Source organism: Furipterus horrens, unplaced genomic scaffold (assembly GCF_987537825.1).
Source record: "Furipterus horrens unplaced genomic scaffold, mFurHor1.1.pri manual_scaffold_17, whole genome shotgun sequence".
NCBI lineage: Eukaryota > Metazoa > Chordata > Mammalia > Chiroptera > Furipteridae > Furipterus > Furipterus horrens.
In genome coordinates, this window is record NW_028327187.1 from 9,305,665 (window position 1) to 9,319,115 (window position 13,451).

The 13,451-nt window shown below is 43.1% G+C and overlaps 1 protein-coding gene across 1 annotated transcript in view; it reads right to left on the reverse strand.

Moving 5' to 3' along the window:
• The window catches only part of OPHN1 (oligophrenin 1), a 237,036-nt gene that overhangs the window by 108,152 nt on the left and 115,433 nt on the right, over positions 1–13,451 (reverse strand). Inside the window, exons 10-15 of the mRNA XM_090264307.1 lie at positions 13,304–13,404; positions 8,635–8,726; positions 4,607–4,685; positions 2,313–2,346; positions 1,751–1,813; positions 735–809 (exon numbers count right to left, since the gene is read on the reverse strand). Of these exons, the coding sequence (XP_090120433.1) occupies positions 735–809; positions 1,751–1,813; positions 2,313–2,346; positions 4,607–4,685; positions 8,635–8,726; positions 13,304–13,404 (444 nt within the window). The remainder of the gene's footprint in view (positions 1–734; positions 810–1,750; positions 1,814–2,312; positions 2,347–4,606; positions 4,686–8,634; positions 8,727–13,303; positions 13,405–13,451) is intronic.

Below are 13,451 nucleotides of genomic sequence, written 5' to 3' on the forward strand. Positions count from 1 at the left end.
TTTCCTAAGACATAAACAACTCCAAATAAGCATTATGAAATTAAAATCATTACCAAATTCAACGCTCTTCTTGTAAAAGAACATAACAAAATTGAGATTCGGTAAGTCACCATGCCCAGCATGTAAATAAAAATTACTAGGCATATTAAAAACAGAAAACATGTGACCCATAACTAGGATAAAAATCAACCATTACAGAAAACACGTAAAAAGAAGCAAAGCAGGGAAAGAGAGAGTTCTGGAAAATACACACACAAGATTTATAGGATAAGAACAAAAAGGACCTGACAAGAGACACTTGAATAATACGAGACATTACAAGGACCAGAAGACAGTTGAGTTGTAGAAGTCATGTTGGGAGAAAGCTTCAAAAAGAAGGTACTGGTCAACAGAAGTTCAAGGAAAATAAGAGAATGGGAGTGTCCATTGGATTTCACAAGATTCTACCTCCTAAGCCTGGTCAGAGTAGTTCTAATAGAGAGGTTAGGGAAAAAGCCAGACTGCAAAGGATTTAAGGAGTAAATAAGATATAAGGAAGGGGAAATGCTAGTCATCTCTTCCAAGGCAAAATTGTCTCTGACTCAGGGTAAGCAGACATGTGTATATTTTATCTTTGAAAAAATATATATTTTTAAAATTCTACAACCTTCTTTAGCAATGCCTCCTTCCTCTTACAGTCACATTTTCTAATACACAAACAACTCCAAATAAAATTATGAAATTGAAATCGTTACCAAAAAAGACATTCAGCAGCTTCTGAACCTGAATATTGCTGCCCACGGTACGGTACAATCCCTGGGTCTTGATCCCTAGGAAAAGAAAATCAGGTCAAGTTTGTTTATGTAGCTCAAGCTTTCATCTGCCTCAGAGCAGAGAAAGTTGGTCCCCCCACACTGGAGTCAGCTGAGACAGGAAAGGTTCTCGCTCTGCAATCCAAACTCCCCAGCCCTCTCCTGCTCTAGGGGAGCAGTCCTGAAGCATCTCTCCAAATTATTCTCTTCACGCTTTCATTTGGATTATACCAAGCCCTCATTAATCCGAACAGAAGTGAACACACCCTGTAATAAATAGGAGAATATGCCTGGGTGGGTAGCAGGCAGTGAACGGGGCTGCCATCTTGGAAAGGAGCTACGATATCAGTGAAAACACAGTCGTATCGACCATCATGATATCCCTGAGTGGTGATATAAATGAAGAGAGGGCTGGAAGATGGCACATGTCAAACAAAAGGCCATGTTTGTGCATAGAGAAGACTGGAGCAACATTTCAAAGGAAAAGAGATTGCTGATACAGGACACTGGCCCATATTGGACATGCTGTTGGAGAGAAACTAGAGTATCAACCTGGAAAAATGCTTACTCTGCATTTGTCTGAGTTTAGCTCTGCCCCGTGCAATTTTAAACCCATGTGTATTGTGGCAAAAACTACATTTTTATTTATTTGGGACTACCATCATAATGCTACTTGAGGAGTGCCACGGAGTCTTTGAGAATACTTTAGAAGCCATTTGAAGCTCTTTTTCTTTCAAAGGAGGAAGCCACAAATTATCCAAACATGCTTAGGTACCACTGGCTTGGAATTCACTAAAATTATACAAACAGTGTCTAGTGGTCAAGGTTTATAAATAGCGTCTATTCTCAAATGGCTCCTGACCAACAGATGACATCATTGGTACTTTCGAGAAATCGCCCCAGGATAATGCAGAGTGGCTGGATTCAAACATGGCCAAGGCCATGGTTCATCATCTCACCTGTGGTCTCAATGACATTGATGCACTTTCTAACGAACTTGAAGCCCACTTCATTCAGCTCCACTGTTTCAAGCAAAGGAGAGCAGAGTTAGAGCCTGCTGTGACAAGCTTCACCTACCAAGCATCCAATCATTGTGCCAAGAGACTGCAGTGAGAGAACGAGGGGTTTGCTTGGTCATCTCCAATCACCCTTAAATGAAAAGGTCCTTTGACTGGGGGGGGGGGAGTTTTACTCTAAAGAACGTAAAATGCTTTTAGTTGGCCCTTTGTATTGTATCTACTCTAGGCACGAGCAACATCAAATGTGAAATGTTAGGCTGGAAATGCACGTAATTTCTATCATGTGTCTAGAACAAGGAGGATATAGTGTGTCTCTTTGTATTAGTACAGCTACTCTCGCCATAAGCTAAGACAAAGAGACTTCCTTAGTTCAATCAGTACAGTCCCCAATGCGGTATCCATAAACACACTGTATCCATATCACATATCCTCAATGACAGCATTTACTATGATTAAGACAACTGGCAGTTTCTAATGTCAGTAGATCAGAAATTTGACTCACTTTCTTCCTGTTTCGTTATGGGGCTGTGGTAGATCTACAAAAGAAGAGAAACAGATAATATTAAATCAGAACCATTAATGATTCAGGTGGGCGGGGCAGTGGAGAAGGGCAATGGGGGGGAAACTGGGACAACTGTAATAGAATAACAATAAAAAAGAAAGAAAAAAAAAGTAACAACTCAAAGGCTTTAACAAGAAGGAAAAGTGGGCTAGACAGAATCATCTTTGACCAGGTCCGGAAGGAACAGTTGAAATAACGACCCCTGAAGGTTACACTGGATTTCACACTGCTCACTGAGGCTGAAGTTACAGCCCTCTTAGACATTTGCTTAGGGAACACTCAGAGAGTTTTTCCCATAGAGCAAGAGAGCATGAGAGAGAAAGTGGATTTCTCATGCATACGTGGGTAATGGGCACTGATGGTAAAATGTATGTGATCCAAACCAACCTCCCACACCCCAAAGGCTAGTGAATAGGTGGTCTTCTGTGGAATGGCAAGTGCCCGTGTGAAAGAGATCTATGCACTGACCAAGACTTCTCTGCGTCATCTTGAAGTCTACACGGTGATAGCTATGGACAAACCAAATTGGAAACCCTCGACTCTTCAAGTCTAGTGCCGGTTCTGCCTCTCCCTCATTATGAAATCTAGGGCGAGTTATTTTCATTCTCTAGGCTTCAAAAATTCCAATCTCTAAGATGATCAAGGCTGGAGTAGATGTTCCTTCAAGTCACGATCTTCTTTGACACTATAAAAGCAGAGGCGCGCATAACGTGTATAAGGTTAATAGACTGGGTGATAAGCAAAGCAGCAATGAGAGGCCACCAGAAACAAGCCCAGTATAGGCCATCTGTTCGAGTCTGCTTGAACAAGGTCTCCTTTTTAAGGAAACCTGTCTGCATACGCGTGTAAACCCATGTATATTTCAGTGAGAGCAGTTTCTGCGCTGGCCAGCCCCTGCTGCCACTATGATAAATAAGATATCTGCAAGAAGTCTGTTATTATCAAGCTGGTAAGGATCCACATTCAGTGGGCCCATGTTCTGACATCTGTCTCCACAAAAAGCCATCTGCATCCTTCAATCTTTAAAACCTAAAGGGAGAGTAAGTTCAGGAGGGGGATTCAAGAGTAAAATGCCTTGCTGAGCCTCCTGGCAACCTCCTAGAGAGATATCAAAGACACATGACAGTTAAGCTGCAGATCTCTGGGAGGGGAGGGAGGAGGGACAGATCCGGACCACTTTCTGCATGGCAGTCCTCTTTGGAATACATGGCACCCAGGACACACACAAAGAAAACCCTGGAATATATTTCCCCTCCAAGCAAGCTTTGACCTTGAAGAAAGCAAAGAGATTGATTAGACTGTGTCCAAATACTGTTGAATCTCAGCAGCTTCGCACCCATGCATCAGACTAGTTAGAAGCACCTGAAACCAATATATCACATTATGATTGACAGGCTGGCTTTCATCGGATTTGTGAAGCAACCCTGTGAGGTAGGTAGGACAGACATTAAAGCCGTATTACTGAAGAGAAGGAAACTGAGTCTCCGAGAGATGAAACAACTCACTCAAGGTCACACAACCACCGGATGGCAGAACCAGGATCCAAATCTAGTCCTCTGGGATTCCAACACTATGAAATAATATGGTATTATTTCATATGCCACTAGAAGAAACCTACTGAGACACTGAAGAGAGGAAATGCCTTTCAATGGTTTCTGACTGTTCATATCGGACTTGACAGAATAATCACAAACACCTTTAAGATATTGTCTATCCTCCTGTGCAACAGTCTTCTACATAAAGTGGGACATCTTCAGATGCGGGATAGCAAGGCCATCTCCACTACTTAAAGACAATAAGCTGACTTAGAGGTGTAAGAAGGGGCAGCAAAACAATTTTGCATAAAATCTTAATAAATGCGTGTTCACAGCCATGCCAATTATTTTCAATCCTTCTGTATGAACACATATTAATTGCATAAACTGAGAAGAGGCTTCATTGTCTTTAAGACGATCTCGTAGGCACAGCTGCAGAATCTAAAACTAGAGCAAGAGGCTACAGGCCCTGGATCCTGTGAGGCTGGTCCTAGAGAAGTGCCCCACCCTCTCTGAAACCCAAGTTGCCTTACTTGTTAAACAGGACATGGTGAATCAACAAAATTCTTTGTAGCTCTAAAAATTGTGAGTCAGATGCCGCTGTTACCCTTTAACTGTCCTAGACCCACTTGTACCACTAGAGGGCCCTCACACACTGGGCTACGCTACAGAGCATCCCCAGTGGGCGAGGTAACTTACAGGCTCTTTCCCGTCCATGGCCTCCATCCACAGCCTTCTGTTAGCTTCTGAAAGGGCTTGCAGCGTGATGGTTCCTGGCCTAAGGGGGGAAAACATGAGAAGCTGGCAGCACAAAACTCACCGGAGCGGGTGGAGTCTTTTGATCTAAGGTCCCTCACTGAGTAGGCACAGGTATACAGAACTCCAATTTTTCAAAATCTTTCGCTCAGAAAAACAACAGAACATTCAGAGAACAGTGACTTTGGGAGCCCCTCAGGGAGGTGGCATCTGGGTGGCCTCATGCTAGGGTTGGGCAAGAAAAAAGGAAGGCAGATGCCAAGATGCCTCGCCATAATGTACACTTAAATGGGCCGTGTGCTGCTGGAGCCAAACTGAGGCTCTCCGTGCCTCTGTCAGAAGCCACCCACTGGGTCTGGGCTCTAAGGGCTGAGCGGGCTCATCGCGGGCACATTCATCTCCAGGAAAACGGCTTTGCTACTTCCACCGCCTAGGATGCCCTGGAGCATGTCCAGGTGGGAAGAACTCAACAACAAGCTTGGGCCCAGGGATGAGGCCTTTTGCCTGACTTGAGCAATATCGTGACTAATATTAACAACTAAGAATTATTAAATGCTCGCTAGACACCCGGTTCTGTTCTAAGTCCTTTATAAGAATTAATTTATTTAATCTACCCAGGAAGCCTAGAAAACAGATACTATAGCTTTTAGAAATCCTATTATACAGAAGGGTAACTGAAGAATAAAGAAGTTAGCTGAGTTCACATACTGGGCAAGTAGAGTGGACAAGGGTTTGAATTTAGTCACTCTGGCCTGACAGCCATGTTCTTTCTTAACCATGACACTATAAGGGCCCTTTTGCATGGCAGAGGGACTCAACCCCAATTTTGTTCTATTTACTTGCAGGCTACCTATATCCAGAGATATCCCAACTTGGTATACTATGCATTGTCTTTTTAGACCTTCAGAAACCAAACCAGAAATGTGGGACTGACCACATTATTGCAACCATGAAGCCTCCTTGAACTCTCTGCCTCACTGGGCCATTATGAGAAGCCTGTTCTTCTTACTACTTCTATAACATGAGACCTCTCTCAGAGTTGTGAAATGACAAGAACAAATAAGAGACCTTTAAAGAGTCACTAGGCCTCCTTGGGCCTGTTTCATGTCCATAAGGGTGTTGGCACAGACGGGCTGGGAGGTCCTTTCCAGTTGTGCTATCACGGGATTCCTGTTCTACCTGCCCTTCCAGCTCTTAATTCATTAAAGTACTCTTCAAAACAGAAAGCTCCCCACTCACCTTTAAGCAAGAATCAACTGAAAACCGGGACTTGGCTTTGGACACTGGATTCTTTCAAGTTTACCTTTTTCTTAAAAACACACAACCTTTCGGATATATCTTACAGCGCTAGAAAGTCTAGAAATCTTTGTAAAGGCAGATACACAGCTGAATCCTGAAGCCAGAAGGAAGGCGAGTCAGCAAATGAGCAACAAGCAGAAAAGCAGAAACTGAGGACCAGATAAGAGATTAAAACCATTCTGGAACTCAGTTTCCCTATCTGGGAAATCAAAAAGCCAATGTGTGCCTTTGCTGGACTTTACAGGGAAGCGGGAAGAATAAATAAGTGACTATTCACAAAGCATTTGGAGATCCTTAAGTGCTACAGAAAGTCAAATTCAAAGAACAATATTTTTAAGAACGTGATGCAAAGTAGAAAGACTACCGACTTCTAGTCCAGGGTCTGTTATTAGGACTTGAGACAAATCCATTGCCCTCCCTGAGGTCTCGGTCACCCGTGTGGAACGAAAAGGCATACACAGCACATCTGCCGTAGATTTCAAGTGTGAGCTTAGAGAGTAGAATACCTGGATTCACATCCTGGCTCTGCCACTTTCTAGCTGTGTAGTCTGAGACGCTTAACTTCCGTCTGTCTCCTTGTCTTCCTTTCTAAAACTGGGACAATAGTACCTCCTACCTCAGGAGACTAAAGGAAATGATCACTTCATGGGCTAACGGTAGTGCTTGGCACACAGGAAGTATTCAGCAAATGTCAGCAGTTGTGTTGTTGTTGCTGCTGCTGCTATTATTATTATTATTATTATTATTATTATTATTGCCATTCAAACTGATAGCCTATGAGCATGTGTCTTCAAATACTGGTAGGAACACTAATATAAAGTCATCCTCTATTCCTGAAATAGAAAAAAAAAGACTCAAATGAGTTCCGGTGCCTGATGCCTGCTGGGAAGCACAGCGCTGTTCCTTGTATCAGAATGAGTCACCAGGAAAGCAAACGTCACATCTCTCAGAAAACGTCACATGTGCAGAGGTGCCTCAGCACCTGGTCAATGTTATCTTTGACCCTCTATTTCACAGTATATGTAGTTGGCTTATAATAGACAATGGAATGCAATTAAAAAGAACATGGGCTTTGGAGATGGAGAGACCAGCATTTGAGCTCAGCCTTGCTGCTATATGACTTTGATTTGGCAAGACAGCTGAACACAGTCTCAGTGTCTGTACCTGTAAAATGAGGGAGGGGATTAAATGGGGGAATGTTTTTAAAAGTGCCCAATATGTGGTAACTAAAATCACAGACATATCAAAACTTTATAACTCCTGGGTTCTAGACTCAGAAATCCTCAGGATTCCAGGGTAGAAAAATAAATAAATGCAATAATGAACACCAAACGTATCATCACCCAGGAGCCATGCACAGCACTTGGTGCATGATACATAATAGGAATCAGTCTCAGCTTCTTGCCTCAGAGCCAAATAATCTGCAACTGTTGTGACCCTATGGGAATGTGGTTTGCAAATAGCTCACAAATTTAAGCTGAAAAGGTAATCAGAATGAAACTAAAGGCAGAAAATCTAAAAGCACCTCCATGCTGCAAAGCCAGAGACACTAAAGGTTCATGAAAGGAAAACCATTTCCCCCTTCCTACTGGGCCTGTAGCATGTTGGGACATGAATGACAGCATCATCACAATGTTTACGATCACTGCCATCTTTGATTGGGCGCATCCATTTTTTTCACACGGAAAAAAAAAAAAAAAGAAAAGAAAAGATTCACAAACAGAAATTTAAAAGTGGGGAAACTGACCAGTAGTTATTTATTCCCAGATCAAAAAGTTAAAAAGCCCTTCCCTCTTAGACTAATCTTCATGATTGCAGTCCCTGATAGTTTTGTTCATATAATATTGTACTTCAACATTTAAGTTCCTTTCTAGGAATCTGATCATTTTCTTAAACTCTATTCTATTACTCTGTACCTAATACATAGAAGCAACAGACTGGAGTAAAATATACAAACACATTCACTGAATTTTGGATCAACCTCCCACCTATATAACATGCCTTTAGCCAAAGTAACTGCAAATGCTCGCATTTGAAAATTTAAAGGTTCAATTCCCCTCTGATAGCATTTCCTCAGGTCAGAAAACAAAAATAGAAGGCACTGGAGAGAAAACCGCACAACCAAGTTCAAACTTTGTAAGCCTTGGCTGAAATCGGAAAGTTTACAATCAAACTATTTCCACTTTACATTAAATATCTGCAAAGTTAGGGAACGTCTGTATGATGTTTGCACCGAGCTGGGGTGGGGGTGCCTCCCCAGCGCCACTACAACCCTCCTCTCATCTATCTCGTTTTAAAAATATGTTGCAATTCACTTGTTCTTCCGCTACATTAGGAGACTTAAAATAGAATGAGTTCTGTTATCTGGTCCATTCTGCAACATCATCAAACACTGACTTTTTGCTTATTTGACAGCAAATCAAATCCTAGGAGTGGCTTCTCTTGTTGAGAGCAGATGACGCACAGCTGATTGAAGCTTGCACAGAGAGAACCAACTCTGGGCCAGGTCTAACGGGGATCCCTGTGAAGGGCCACCAGAAGAGCCCAGACAATGATGTCATGGATAGATTTGCTCACTTTCATCAACAGGAGATGACAGAGTTTGAAAAGACCTACCCAGGCTTAGCACCTGGTACGTGGGGACATTGCCAATTCACACCGGCACGGCTTACCTTTCATTAGTTTCTATGTCAAAACAGAATCTCTTGTCAATAGACTCCGTCTTCCTTCTCACGCAGTACTTCAGGGTTAAGTCCAAGGGCACCTGACAGAAGAGAAGGATTAACAGTCCATTTGAAAAAATACACAAAAGTTTCTTCTGCCTCCTGCAGTGTCCTCAGTGTCACTTGGAAGGTATCTGTCACAGCAGCAGGGGCAATGTGTAGCCTCACTGAGAACCTTTGTCACTTCAAACAGTAGTTGCAGCAAGATCGCAGATGGTTTCTCCCTGCTCCAAAAATCAGAGAATGGCTGAGACGAAGAGAAAATTATATTTGGGGCTGGCCATCACTCTTCTCCAAGTGGGGCAGATTACAAAGGAGCCTCATCACATGTCCTGTAAGGAGGGTGTAGGGGAAATGGGCTGCCCAAGTGACATCAAGTGTCCAGACTAAGAATTTCATAAGCTGTCTAGGCAGGGAGATTGCAACGGGCAAGCGGCTCTCTGTAACCCTCCTTCCATTACAGTAGCCGGTGAAGGAAGGGGGACAAACATTTCTCTTCCCCACCTCCAGACTCTTGAGGGTGGCAGCGCTTGCAAATGCAACCTCTCCAAAGACAAGGAAGGAATAGGGAAAATAATACATTGCGTGATTAGCCAAAGTGGCATTTAGTATTTCATATGTGCAGGATAGTTTGGTCCACCTTAGTTTTGTGGCCATTTAACAAGGCCATTGAAATCCACTTCATCCACAGATTAAAATTCTCCCGTCCCACATTGTTTAGTTTCCCTCTATTGTGTCAACAAAGACAACATGGTACAGGGAAGAGAAGTAACATTTACTGATCACCTAGCAGGTGCCACATACAGTAGTCCCTCTCTATATCGCGATTCACTTATCACGGCCTCACTGTATCACGGGATTTTTTAAAATATTACATTTAATTATTTATCGTGGATTTTTCTCTCTATTGTGGGGCTTTGCAGTACTGTATATGTTGTTAAAGTTACATAGGTTTAGGAGTATAGAATGTGTTTAAGAACATAAGTAGTGTTTATAAAAGTGTGGAAAAAGGTTAATAAGGGAGTGGGAAAGGTTAATAAGGAACTGGGAATGGTTTATAAGTGTGGGGGAAGGGTTTATAAAGCTTTAAATATATATAAATACTAAGATAAATGTAAGGTTCCGTCTTCGCGGATTTTCACCTATTGCAGGGGGGTCTAGAACATAATACCCACAGTAAGTGAGGGAATACTGTATTACACAAGGTATTTAGTATCCACCTTGCTTTGGAAAGACCCTTGGAGGAAGCTCAGAGTGGTAATTTGGCTTACCCAAAGTCACCCAGGTAGGTATAGAGGAAATGGCGATCAATGAGGCAGCTTAAAACCTGGGGTCTTGTTATACCACCCACAAGCTCAGTGACCCAGGGTAAACCATTTTCACTTTCTGAACCTTAACTTCACAGTCTACTAAATGGGAGGAATACCACCCACCTTGCCGTCTCAAATTCAGAAACACCGCCCAAGTGCCAGGTCTCTGGCTAAGCACTGGACAGTCTAACGTGCCCTGCGCAGCCGATCACCCAGTACTTTCCTTTCACTGGCACACTTAACCCACAAAAGCCCATGCTTTTGCTGCTCCTGCACTATCAAAACTCAACTCTAGGGAGAAAAGGGGACAACTGTAATTGAAAAACCAAAAAAATAAAAAATAAAAAAAACTCAACTCTAAACTCACCCTTCAATCTGCCTTCTCTGCCCCAACACTCAGAACATCAAACACGATCAGTCACTTGAGATGACGGCGAGTAACAAGAGCATCACGTACTCACCCTCCCTCTTTAAACCGTCGATTCCCTCCCATTCCATGGCATCGGAGCTCAGGGGCCTGGGCCTTGCCCACCCCGTCCAGGTTCACCGCCAACTGCCCCCATCAGTGCAAAACGACTCTTATTTCACACATATATCACGCACTTACATGACTCCGTAAGTTCACATATACCGTTTCCTCCACCTGTAATGACTCTCTTTATTTGTTGTCTGGCTAAACTCTTACTTGTTCCACAAACTCTAGTTTCACTTCAATTTCCTCCCAAGTCCTTGCCCAATCCCGTACATCGCCCACTATGTGTTTTCCACATTATGTGAAAACTTAATGTTCGCATGTTGCATTTCCCTACTTCCCTGGGCACTCCCCAAGAACATGGGCCGTGTCGTACTTACCTTTATATCTCTAGTACCTGGTAAAGAGGGAGTGCTCCATGAATGTGTGTGTGTGTGGACTCCATTACCATCCTTGCCATTTTTCTAAGAAGGAAAATGTTACTGGGCAGCAAGTAATTTACTCCAGATCAAAAAGCTACTAGGCCACAGAGCTAGGATTTAAAACCAGGTCTTGAGACTCAGGAGGCAGTCCCGTTTCCTCTTAGCACAACCGCCAGACAGGAAAGGGATGAGGATCTTACAGAACAGTGTTTGCAAAGGCGATCTGTAAAGTAAGCAGCAGCACACAGATGGAAGTCGGCAGGCCAAACCAGTAAGGAAGAGTGCTAAGTACCATAATCAGAAAGAGCGTAAATTCCTCCATCTTCAAAGCCAGCTAAGCGCGTACATCACAGAGCCACTGTGGGAGTGAATGAGACACGCGACAGAAAGTATTTCCCTCAGCGCCTGGCACTCAGCAGACATTCGCCACATGGTGGTTTTCTGCGATATTATCAGTCTCATTGACTTATATTATTTGCCTTGCTGGAACACAAACTAGTAATGGGAACTAAGAGAACTGACAAGGAGTCATTTCCAAGGCCAATTGAGAGAAATTCAAATGATTACTTCCACCTCTCCTTCCTTCTAAACAAAGAAGCGTGTCCCTCTTCCCATTTTGTAAGGAATGTCAGAGTCAAACTGCTGAGGCTGCGACATGGTTGCAGTTTTGCAAGCAGCCGCTCAGTGACAAGGGAAGAAGGGAAGAAAAAGTACAAGGAGGACCAGCTTCCCTCTGCTAGGAGGATATGAAAGTGGCCCCTGCGGCCTCTGTCCTGAGCTTTGCTGTAGGCACATCTGAGCAGGAGAGAGCGGGCTGAAATGAGCGTACTGTCGAAGGGAGGAACTTTCAAGTCCAGCATCTGGGAAGGGGTGTGTGTATAAAAAGAAAAGGAAGAGACCGCGGAACAGTGTTGCGTATAAGCTCTTGCCAGCCAGATACACCAGCTCTGTTCATACAGAACAGGAACAAGTTCTGTGCTGCAGCGTGACATGTATTTTGCAGAAGCACGTGGAACTGTGCTTTGGCAATCAGCAGACTGGAAACTAAGGAGAGTTCCGGGGTCATGAATGAGTAACTGGCCCACATAGAGCCATGAATGAAAGCTGCAGAAACCCCATCTGGTACACTTTGTTAAGACTTGCACCCCATCTCCTGTCCACATTCAAAGCAGAGCAACAAAATCTGTGGTTAAAGACCCGCAAAAAGCAGTTTTCAGCAGCGTGCTGCTAAATCTCTGTCCTCTCTAATTTTCTATCAACAAGCCACACAAGAAACACCTTCCATGGAATTAAAATCCTTAAATATCATTACCAAGACCTGTCTGAGAGACACTTTCAAGGGACACATTGAACTACTTTAGAATATCAATACTCTATCAGCTTTTATCTTAAGAACTACTTGAGTGTGAGTGTGTGTGTGTGTGTGTGTGTGTGTGTCTGCATTTCCAAAACTACAAAGATAGGCACAAGTGAGATGACAGAATAAATTTTTGGCTGCGTGGTCTGACATAACATAACAACATAACATAACATAGTAGGTTCTTCCAGGTGAATAGACTATGTTCTCAGTGTATAAAAGTCATCTTGCCACTTCAGGGCATGGGGGAAGGTTTGGAAGGCAACTGCTTAAAGATATTTGAGTATTACATAGACTGTGAGGTATAGGTTATCCCAGCTTCAGGCAACAGGCTAATTTTGTATTAAATCATTTTTTATTGTTATTCTACTCCAGCTGTCCCAGTTTTCCCCCTTTGCCCTCCTCCACCCCCCTTCTCCCACAGTCAGTCCCCACCCCGTTGTCCATGTCCATGGGTCATTCATACATGTTCTTTGTCTAGGCCCTTCCCTTTCTTTCCACTATTATCCCCCTCCCACCTTCCCTCTGGTCACTGTCAGTCTGCTCCATGTGAAAGACACATACCATATGAGCTCACCTATAAGAGGAATCTAATGAACAAACAAAATAGAACCACAGGCATAGAAACATGGGACAGGCTAGCTCTTTTAAAAAGGATTCTTGCTAAATGGTTTATAATTTAAACTCTTGCTACTTCAAAGAATACTATAGCACAGCCTTCTTAAAATCAAGTCATTCTCTCCACACACAATCCATCCATAATTTTACAACTTTTCTTTGTACAATGTGACAGGCACTTGTAATCACTTAGTAAATGGTGTGAAAAGGTACAGGCACTTTCAGAAGGCCTGACATCATGAACAGAGATCTTTCACTTAGTTGACAAGTATCGGGCCCAATGCAAACTTAGGCCAAGGAGAACAAGTGATGTCATGGCTTTACATGACAGTGACGGATTTAGTCTTTGCCACTATGTCAACATACATACACTCTGTTCCGAGATGCAGTCACAGACAGATGCACTGCAAAGAAAAACGTGGCACATAGAAGAACTGACCTGCTTAGCACCTGGCTTCTGCTCCATTGGCGTCATGGTGAGCGTTTTGGTCTCTTTCTCATACTGGCAGTAGTATTTCACCCAGGATATTCCCAAAGCCCCTAGGAAGACAGGTAAAAGTGAGCTGACAAATTAATGCTTTAGTTGC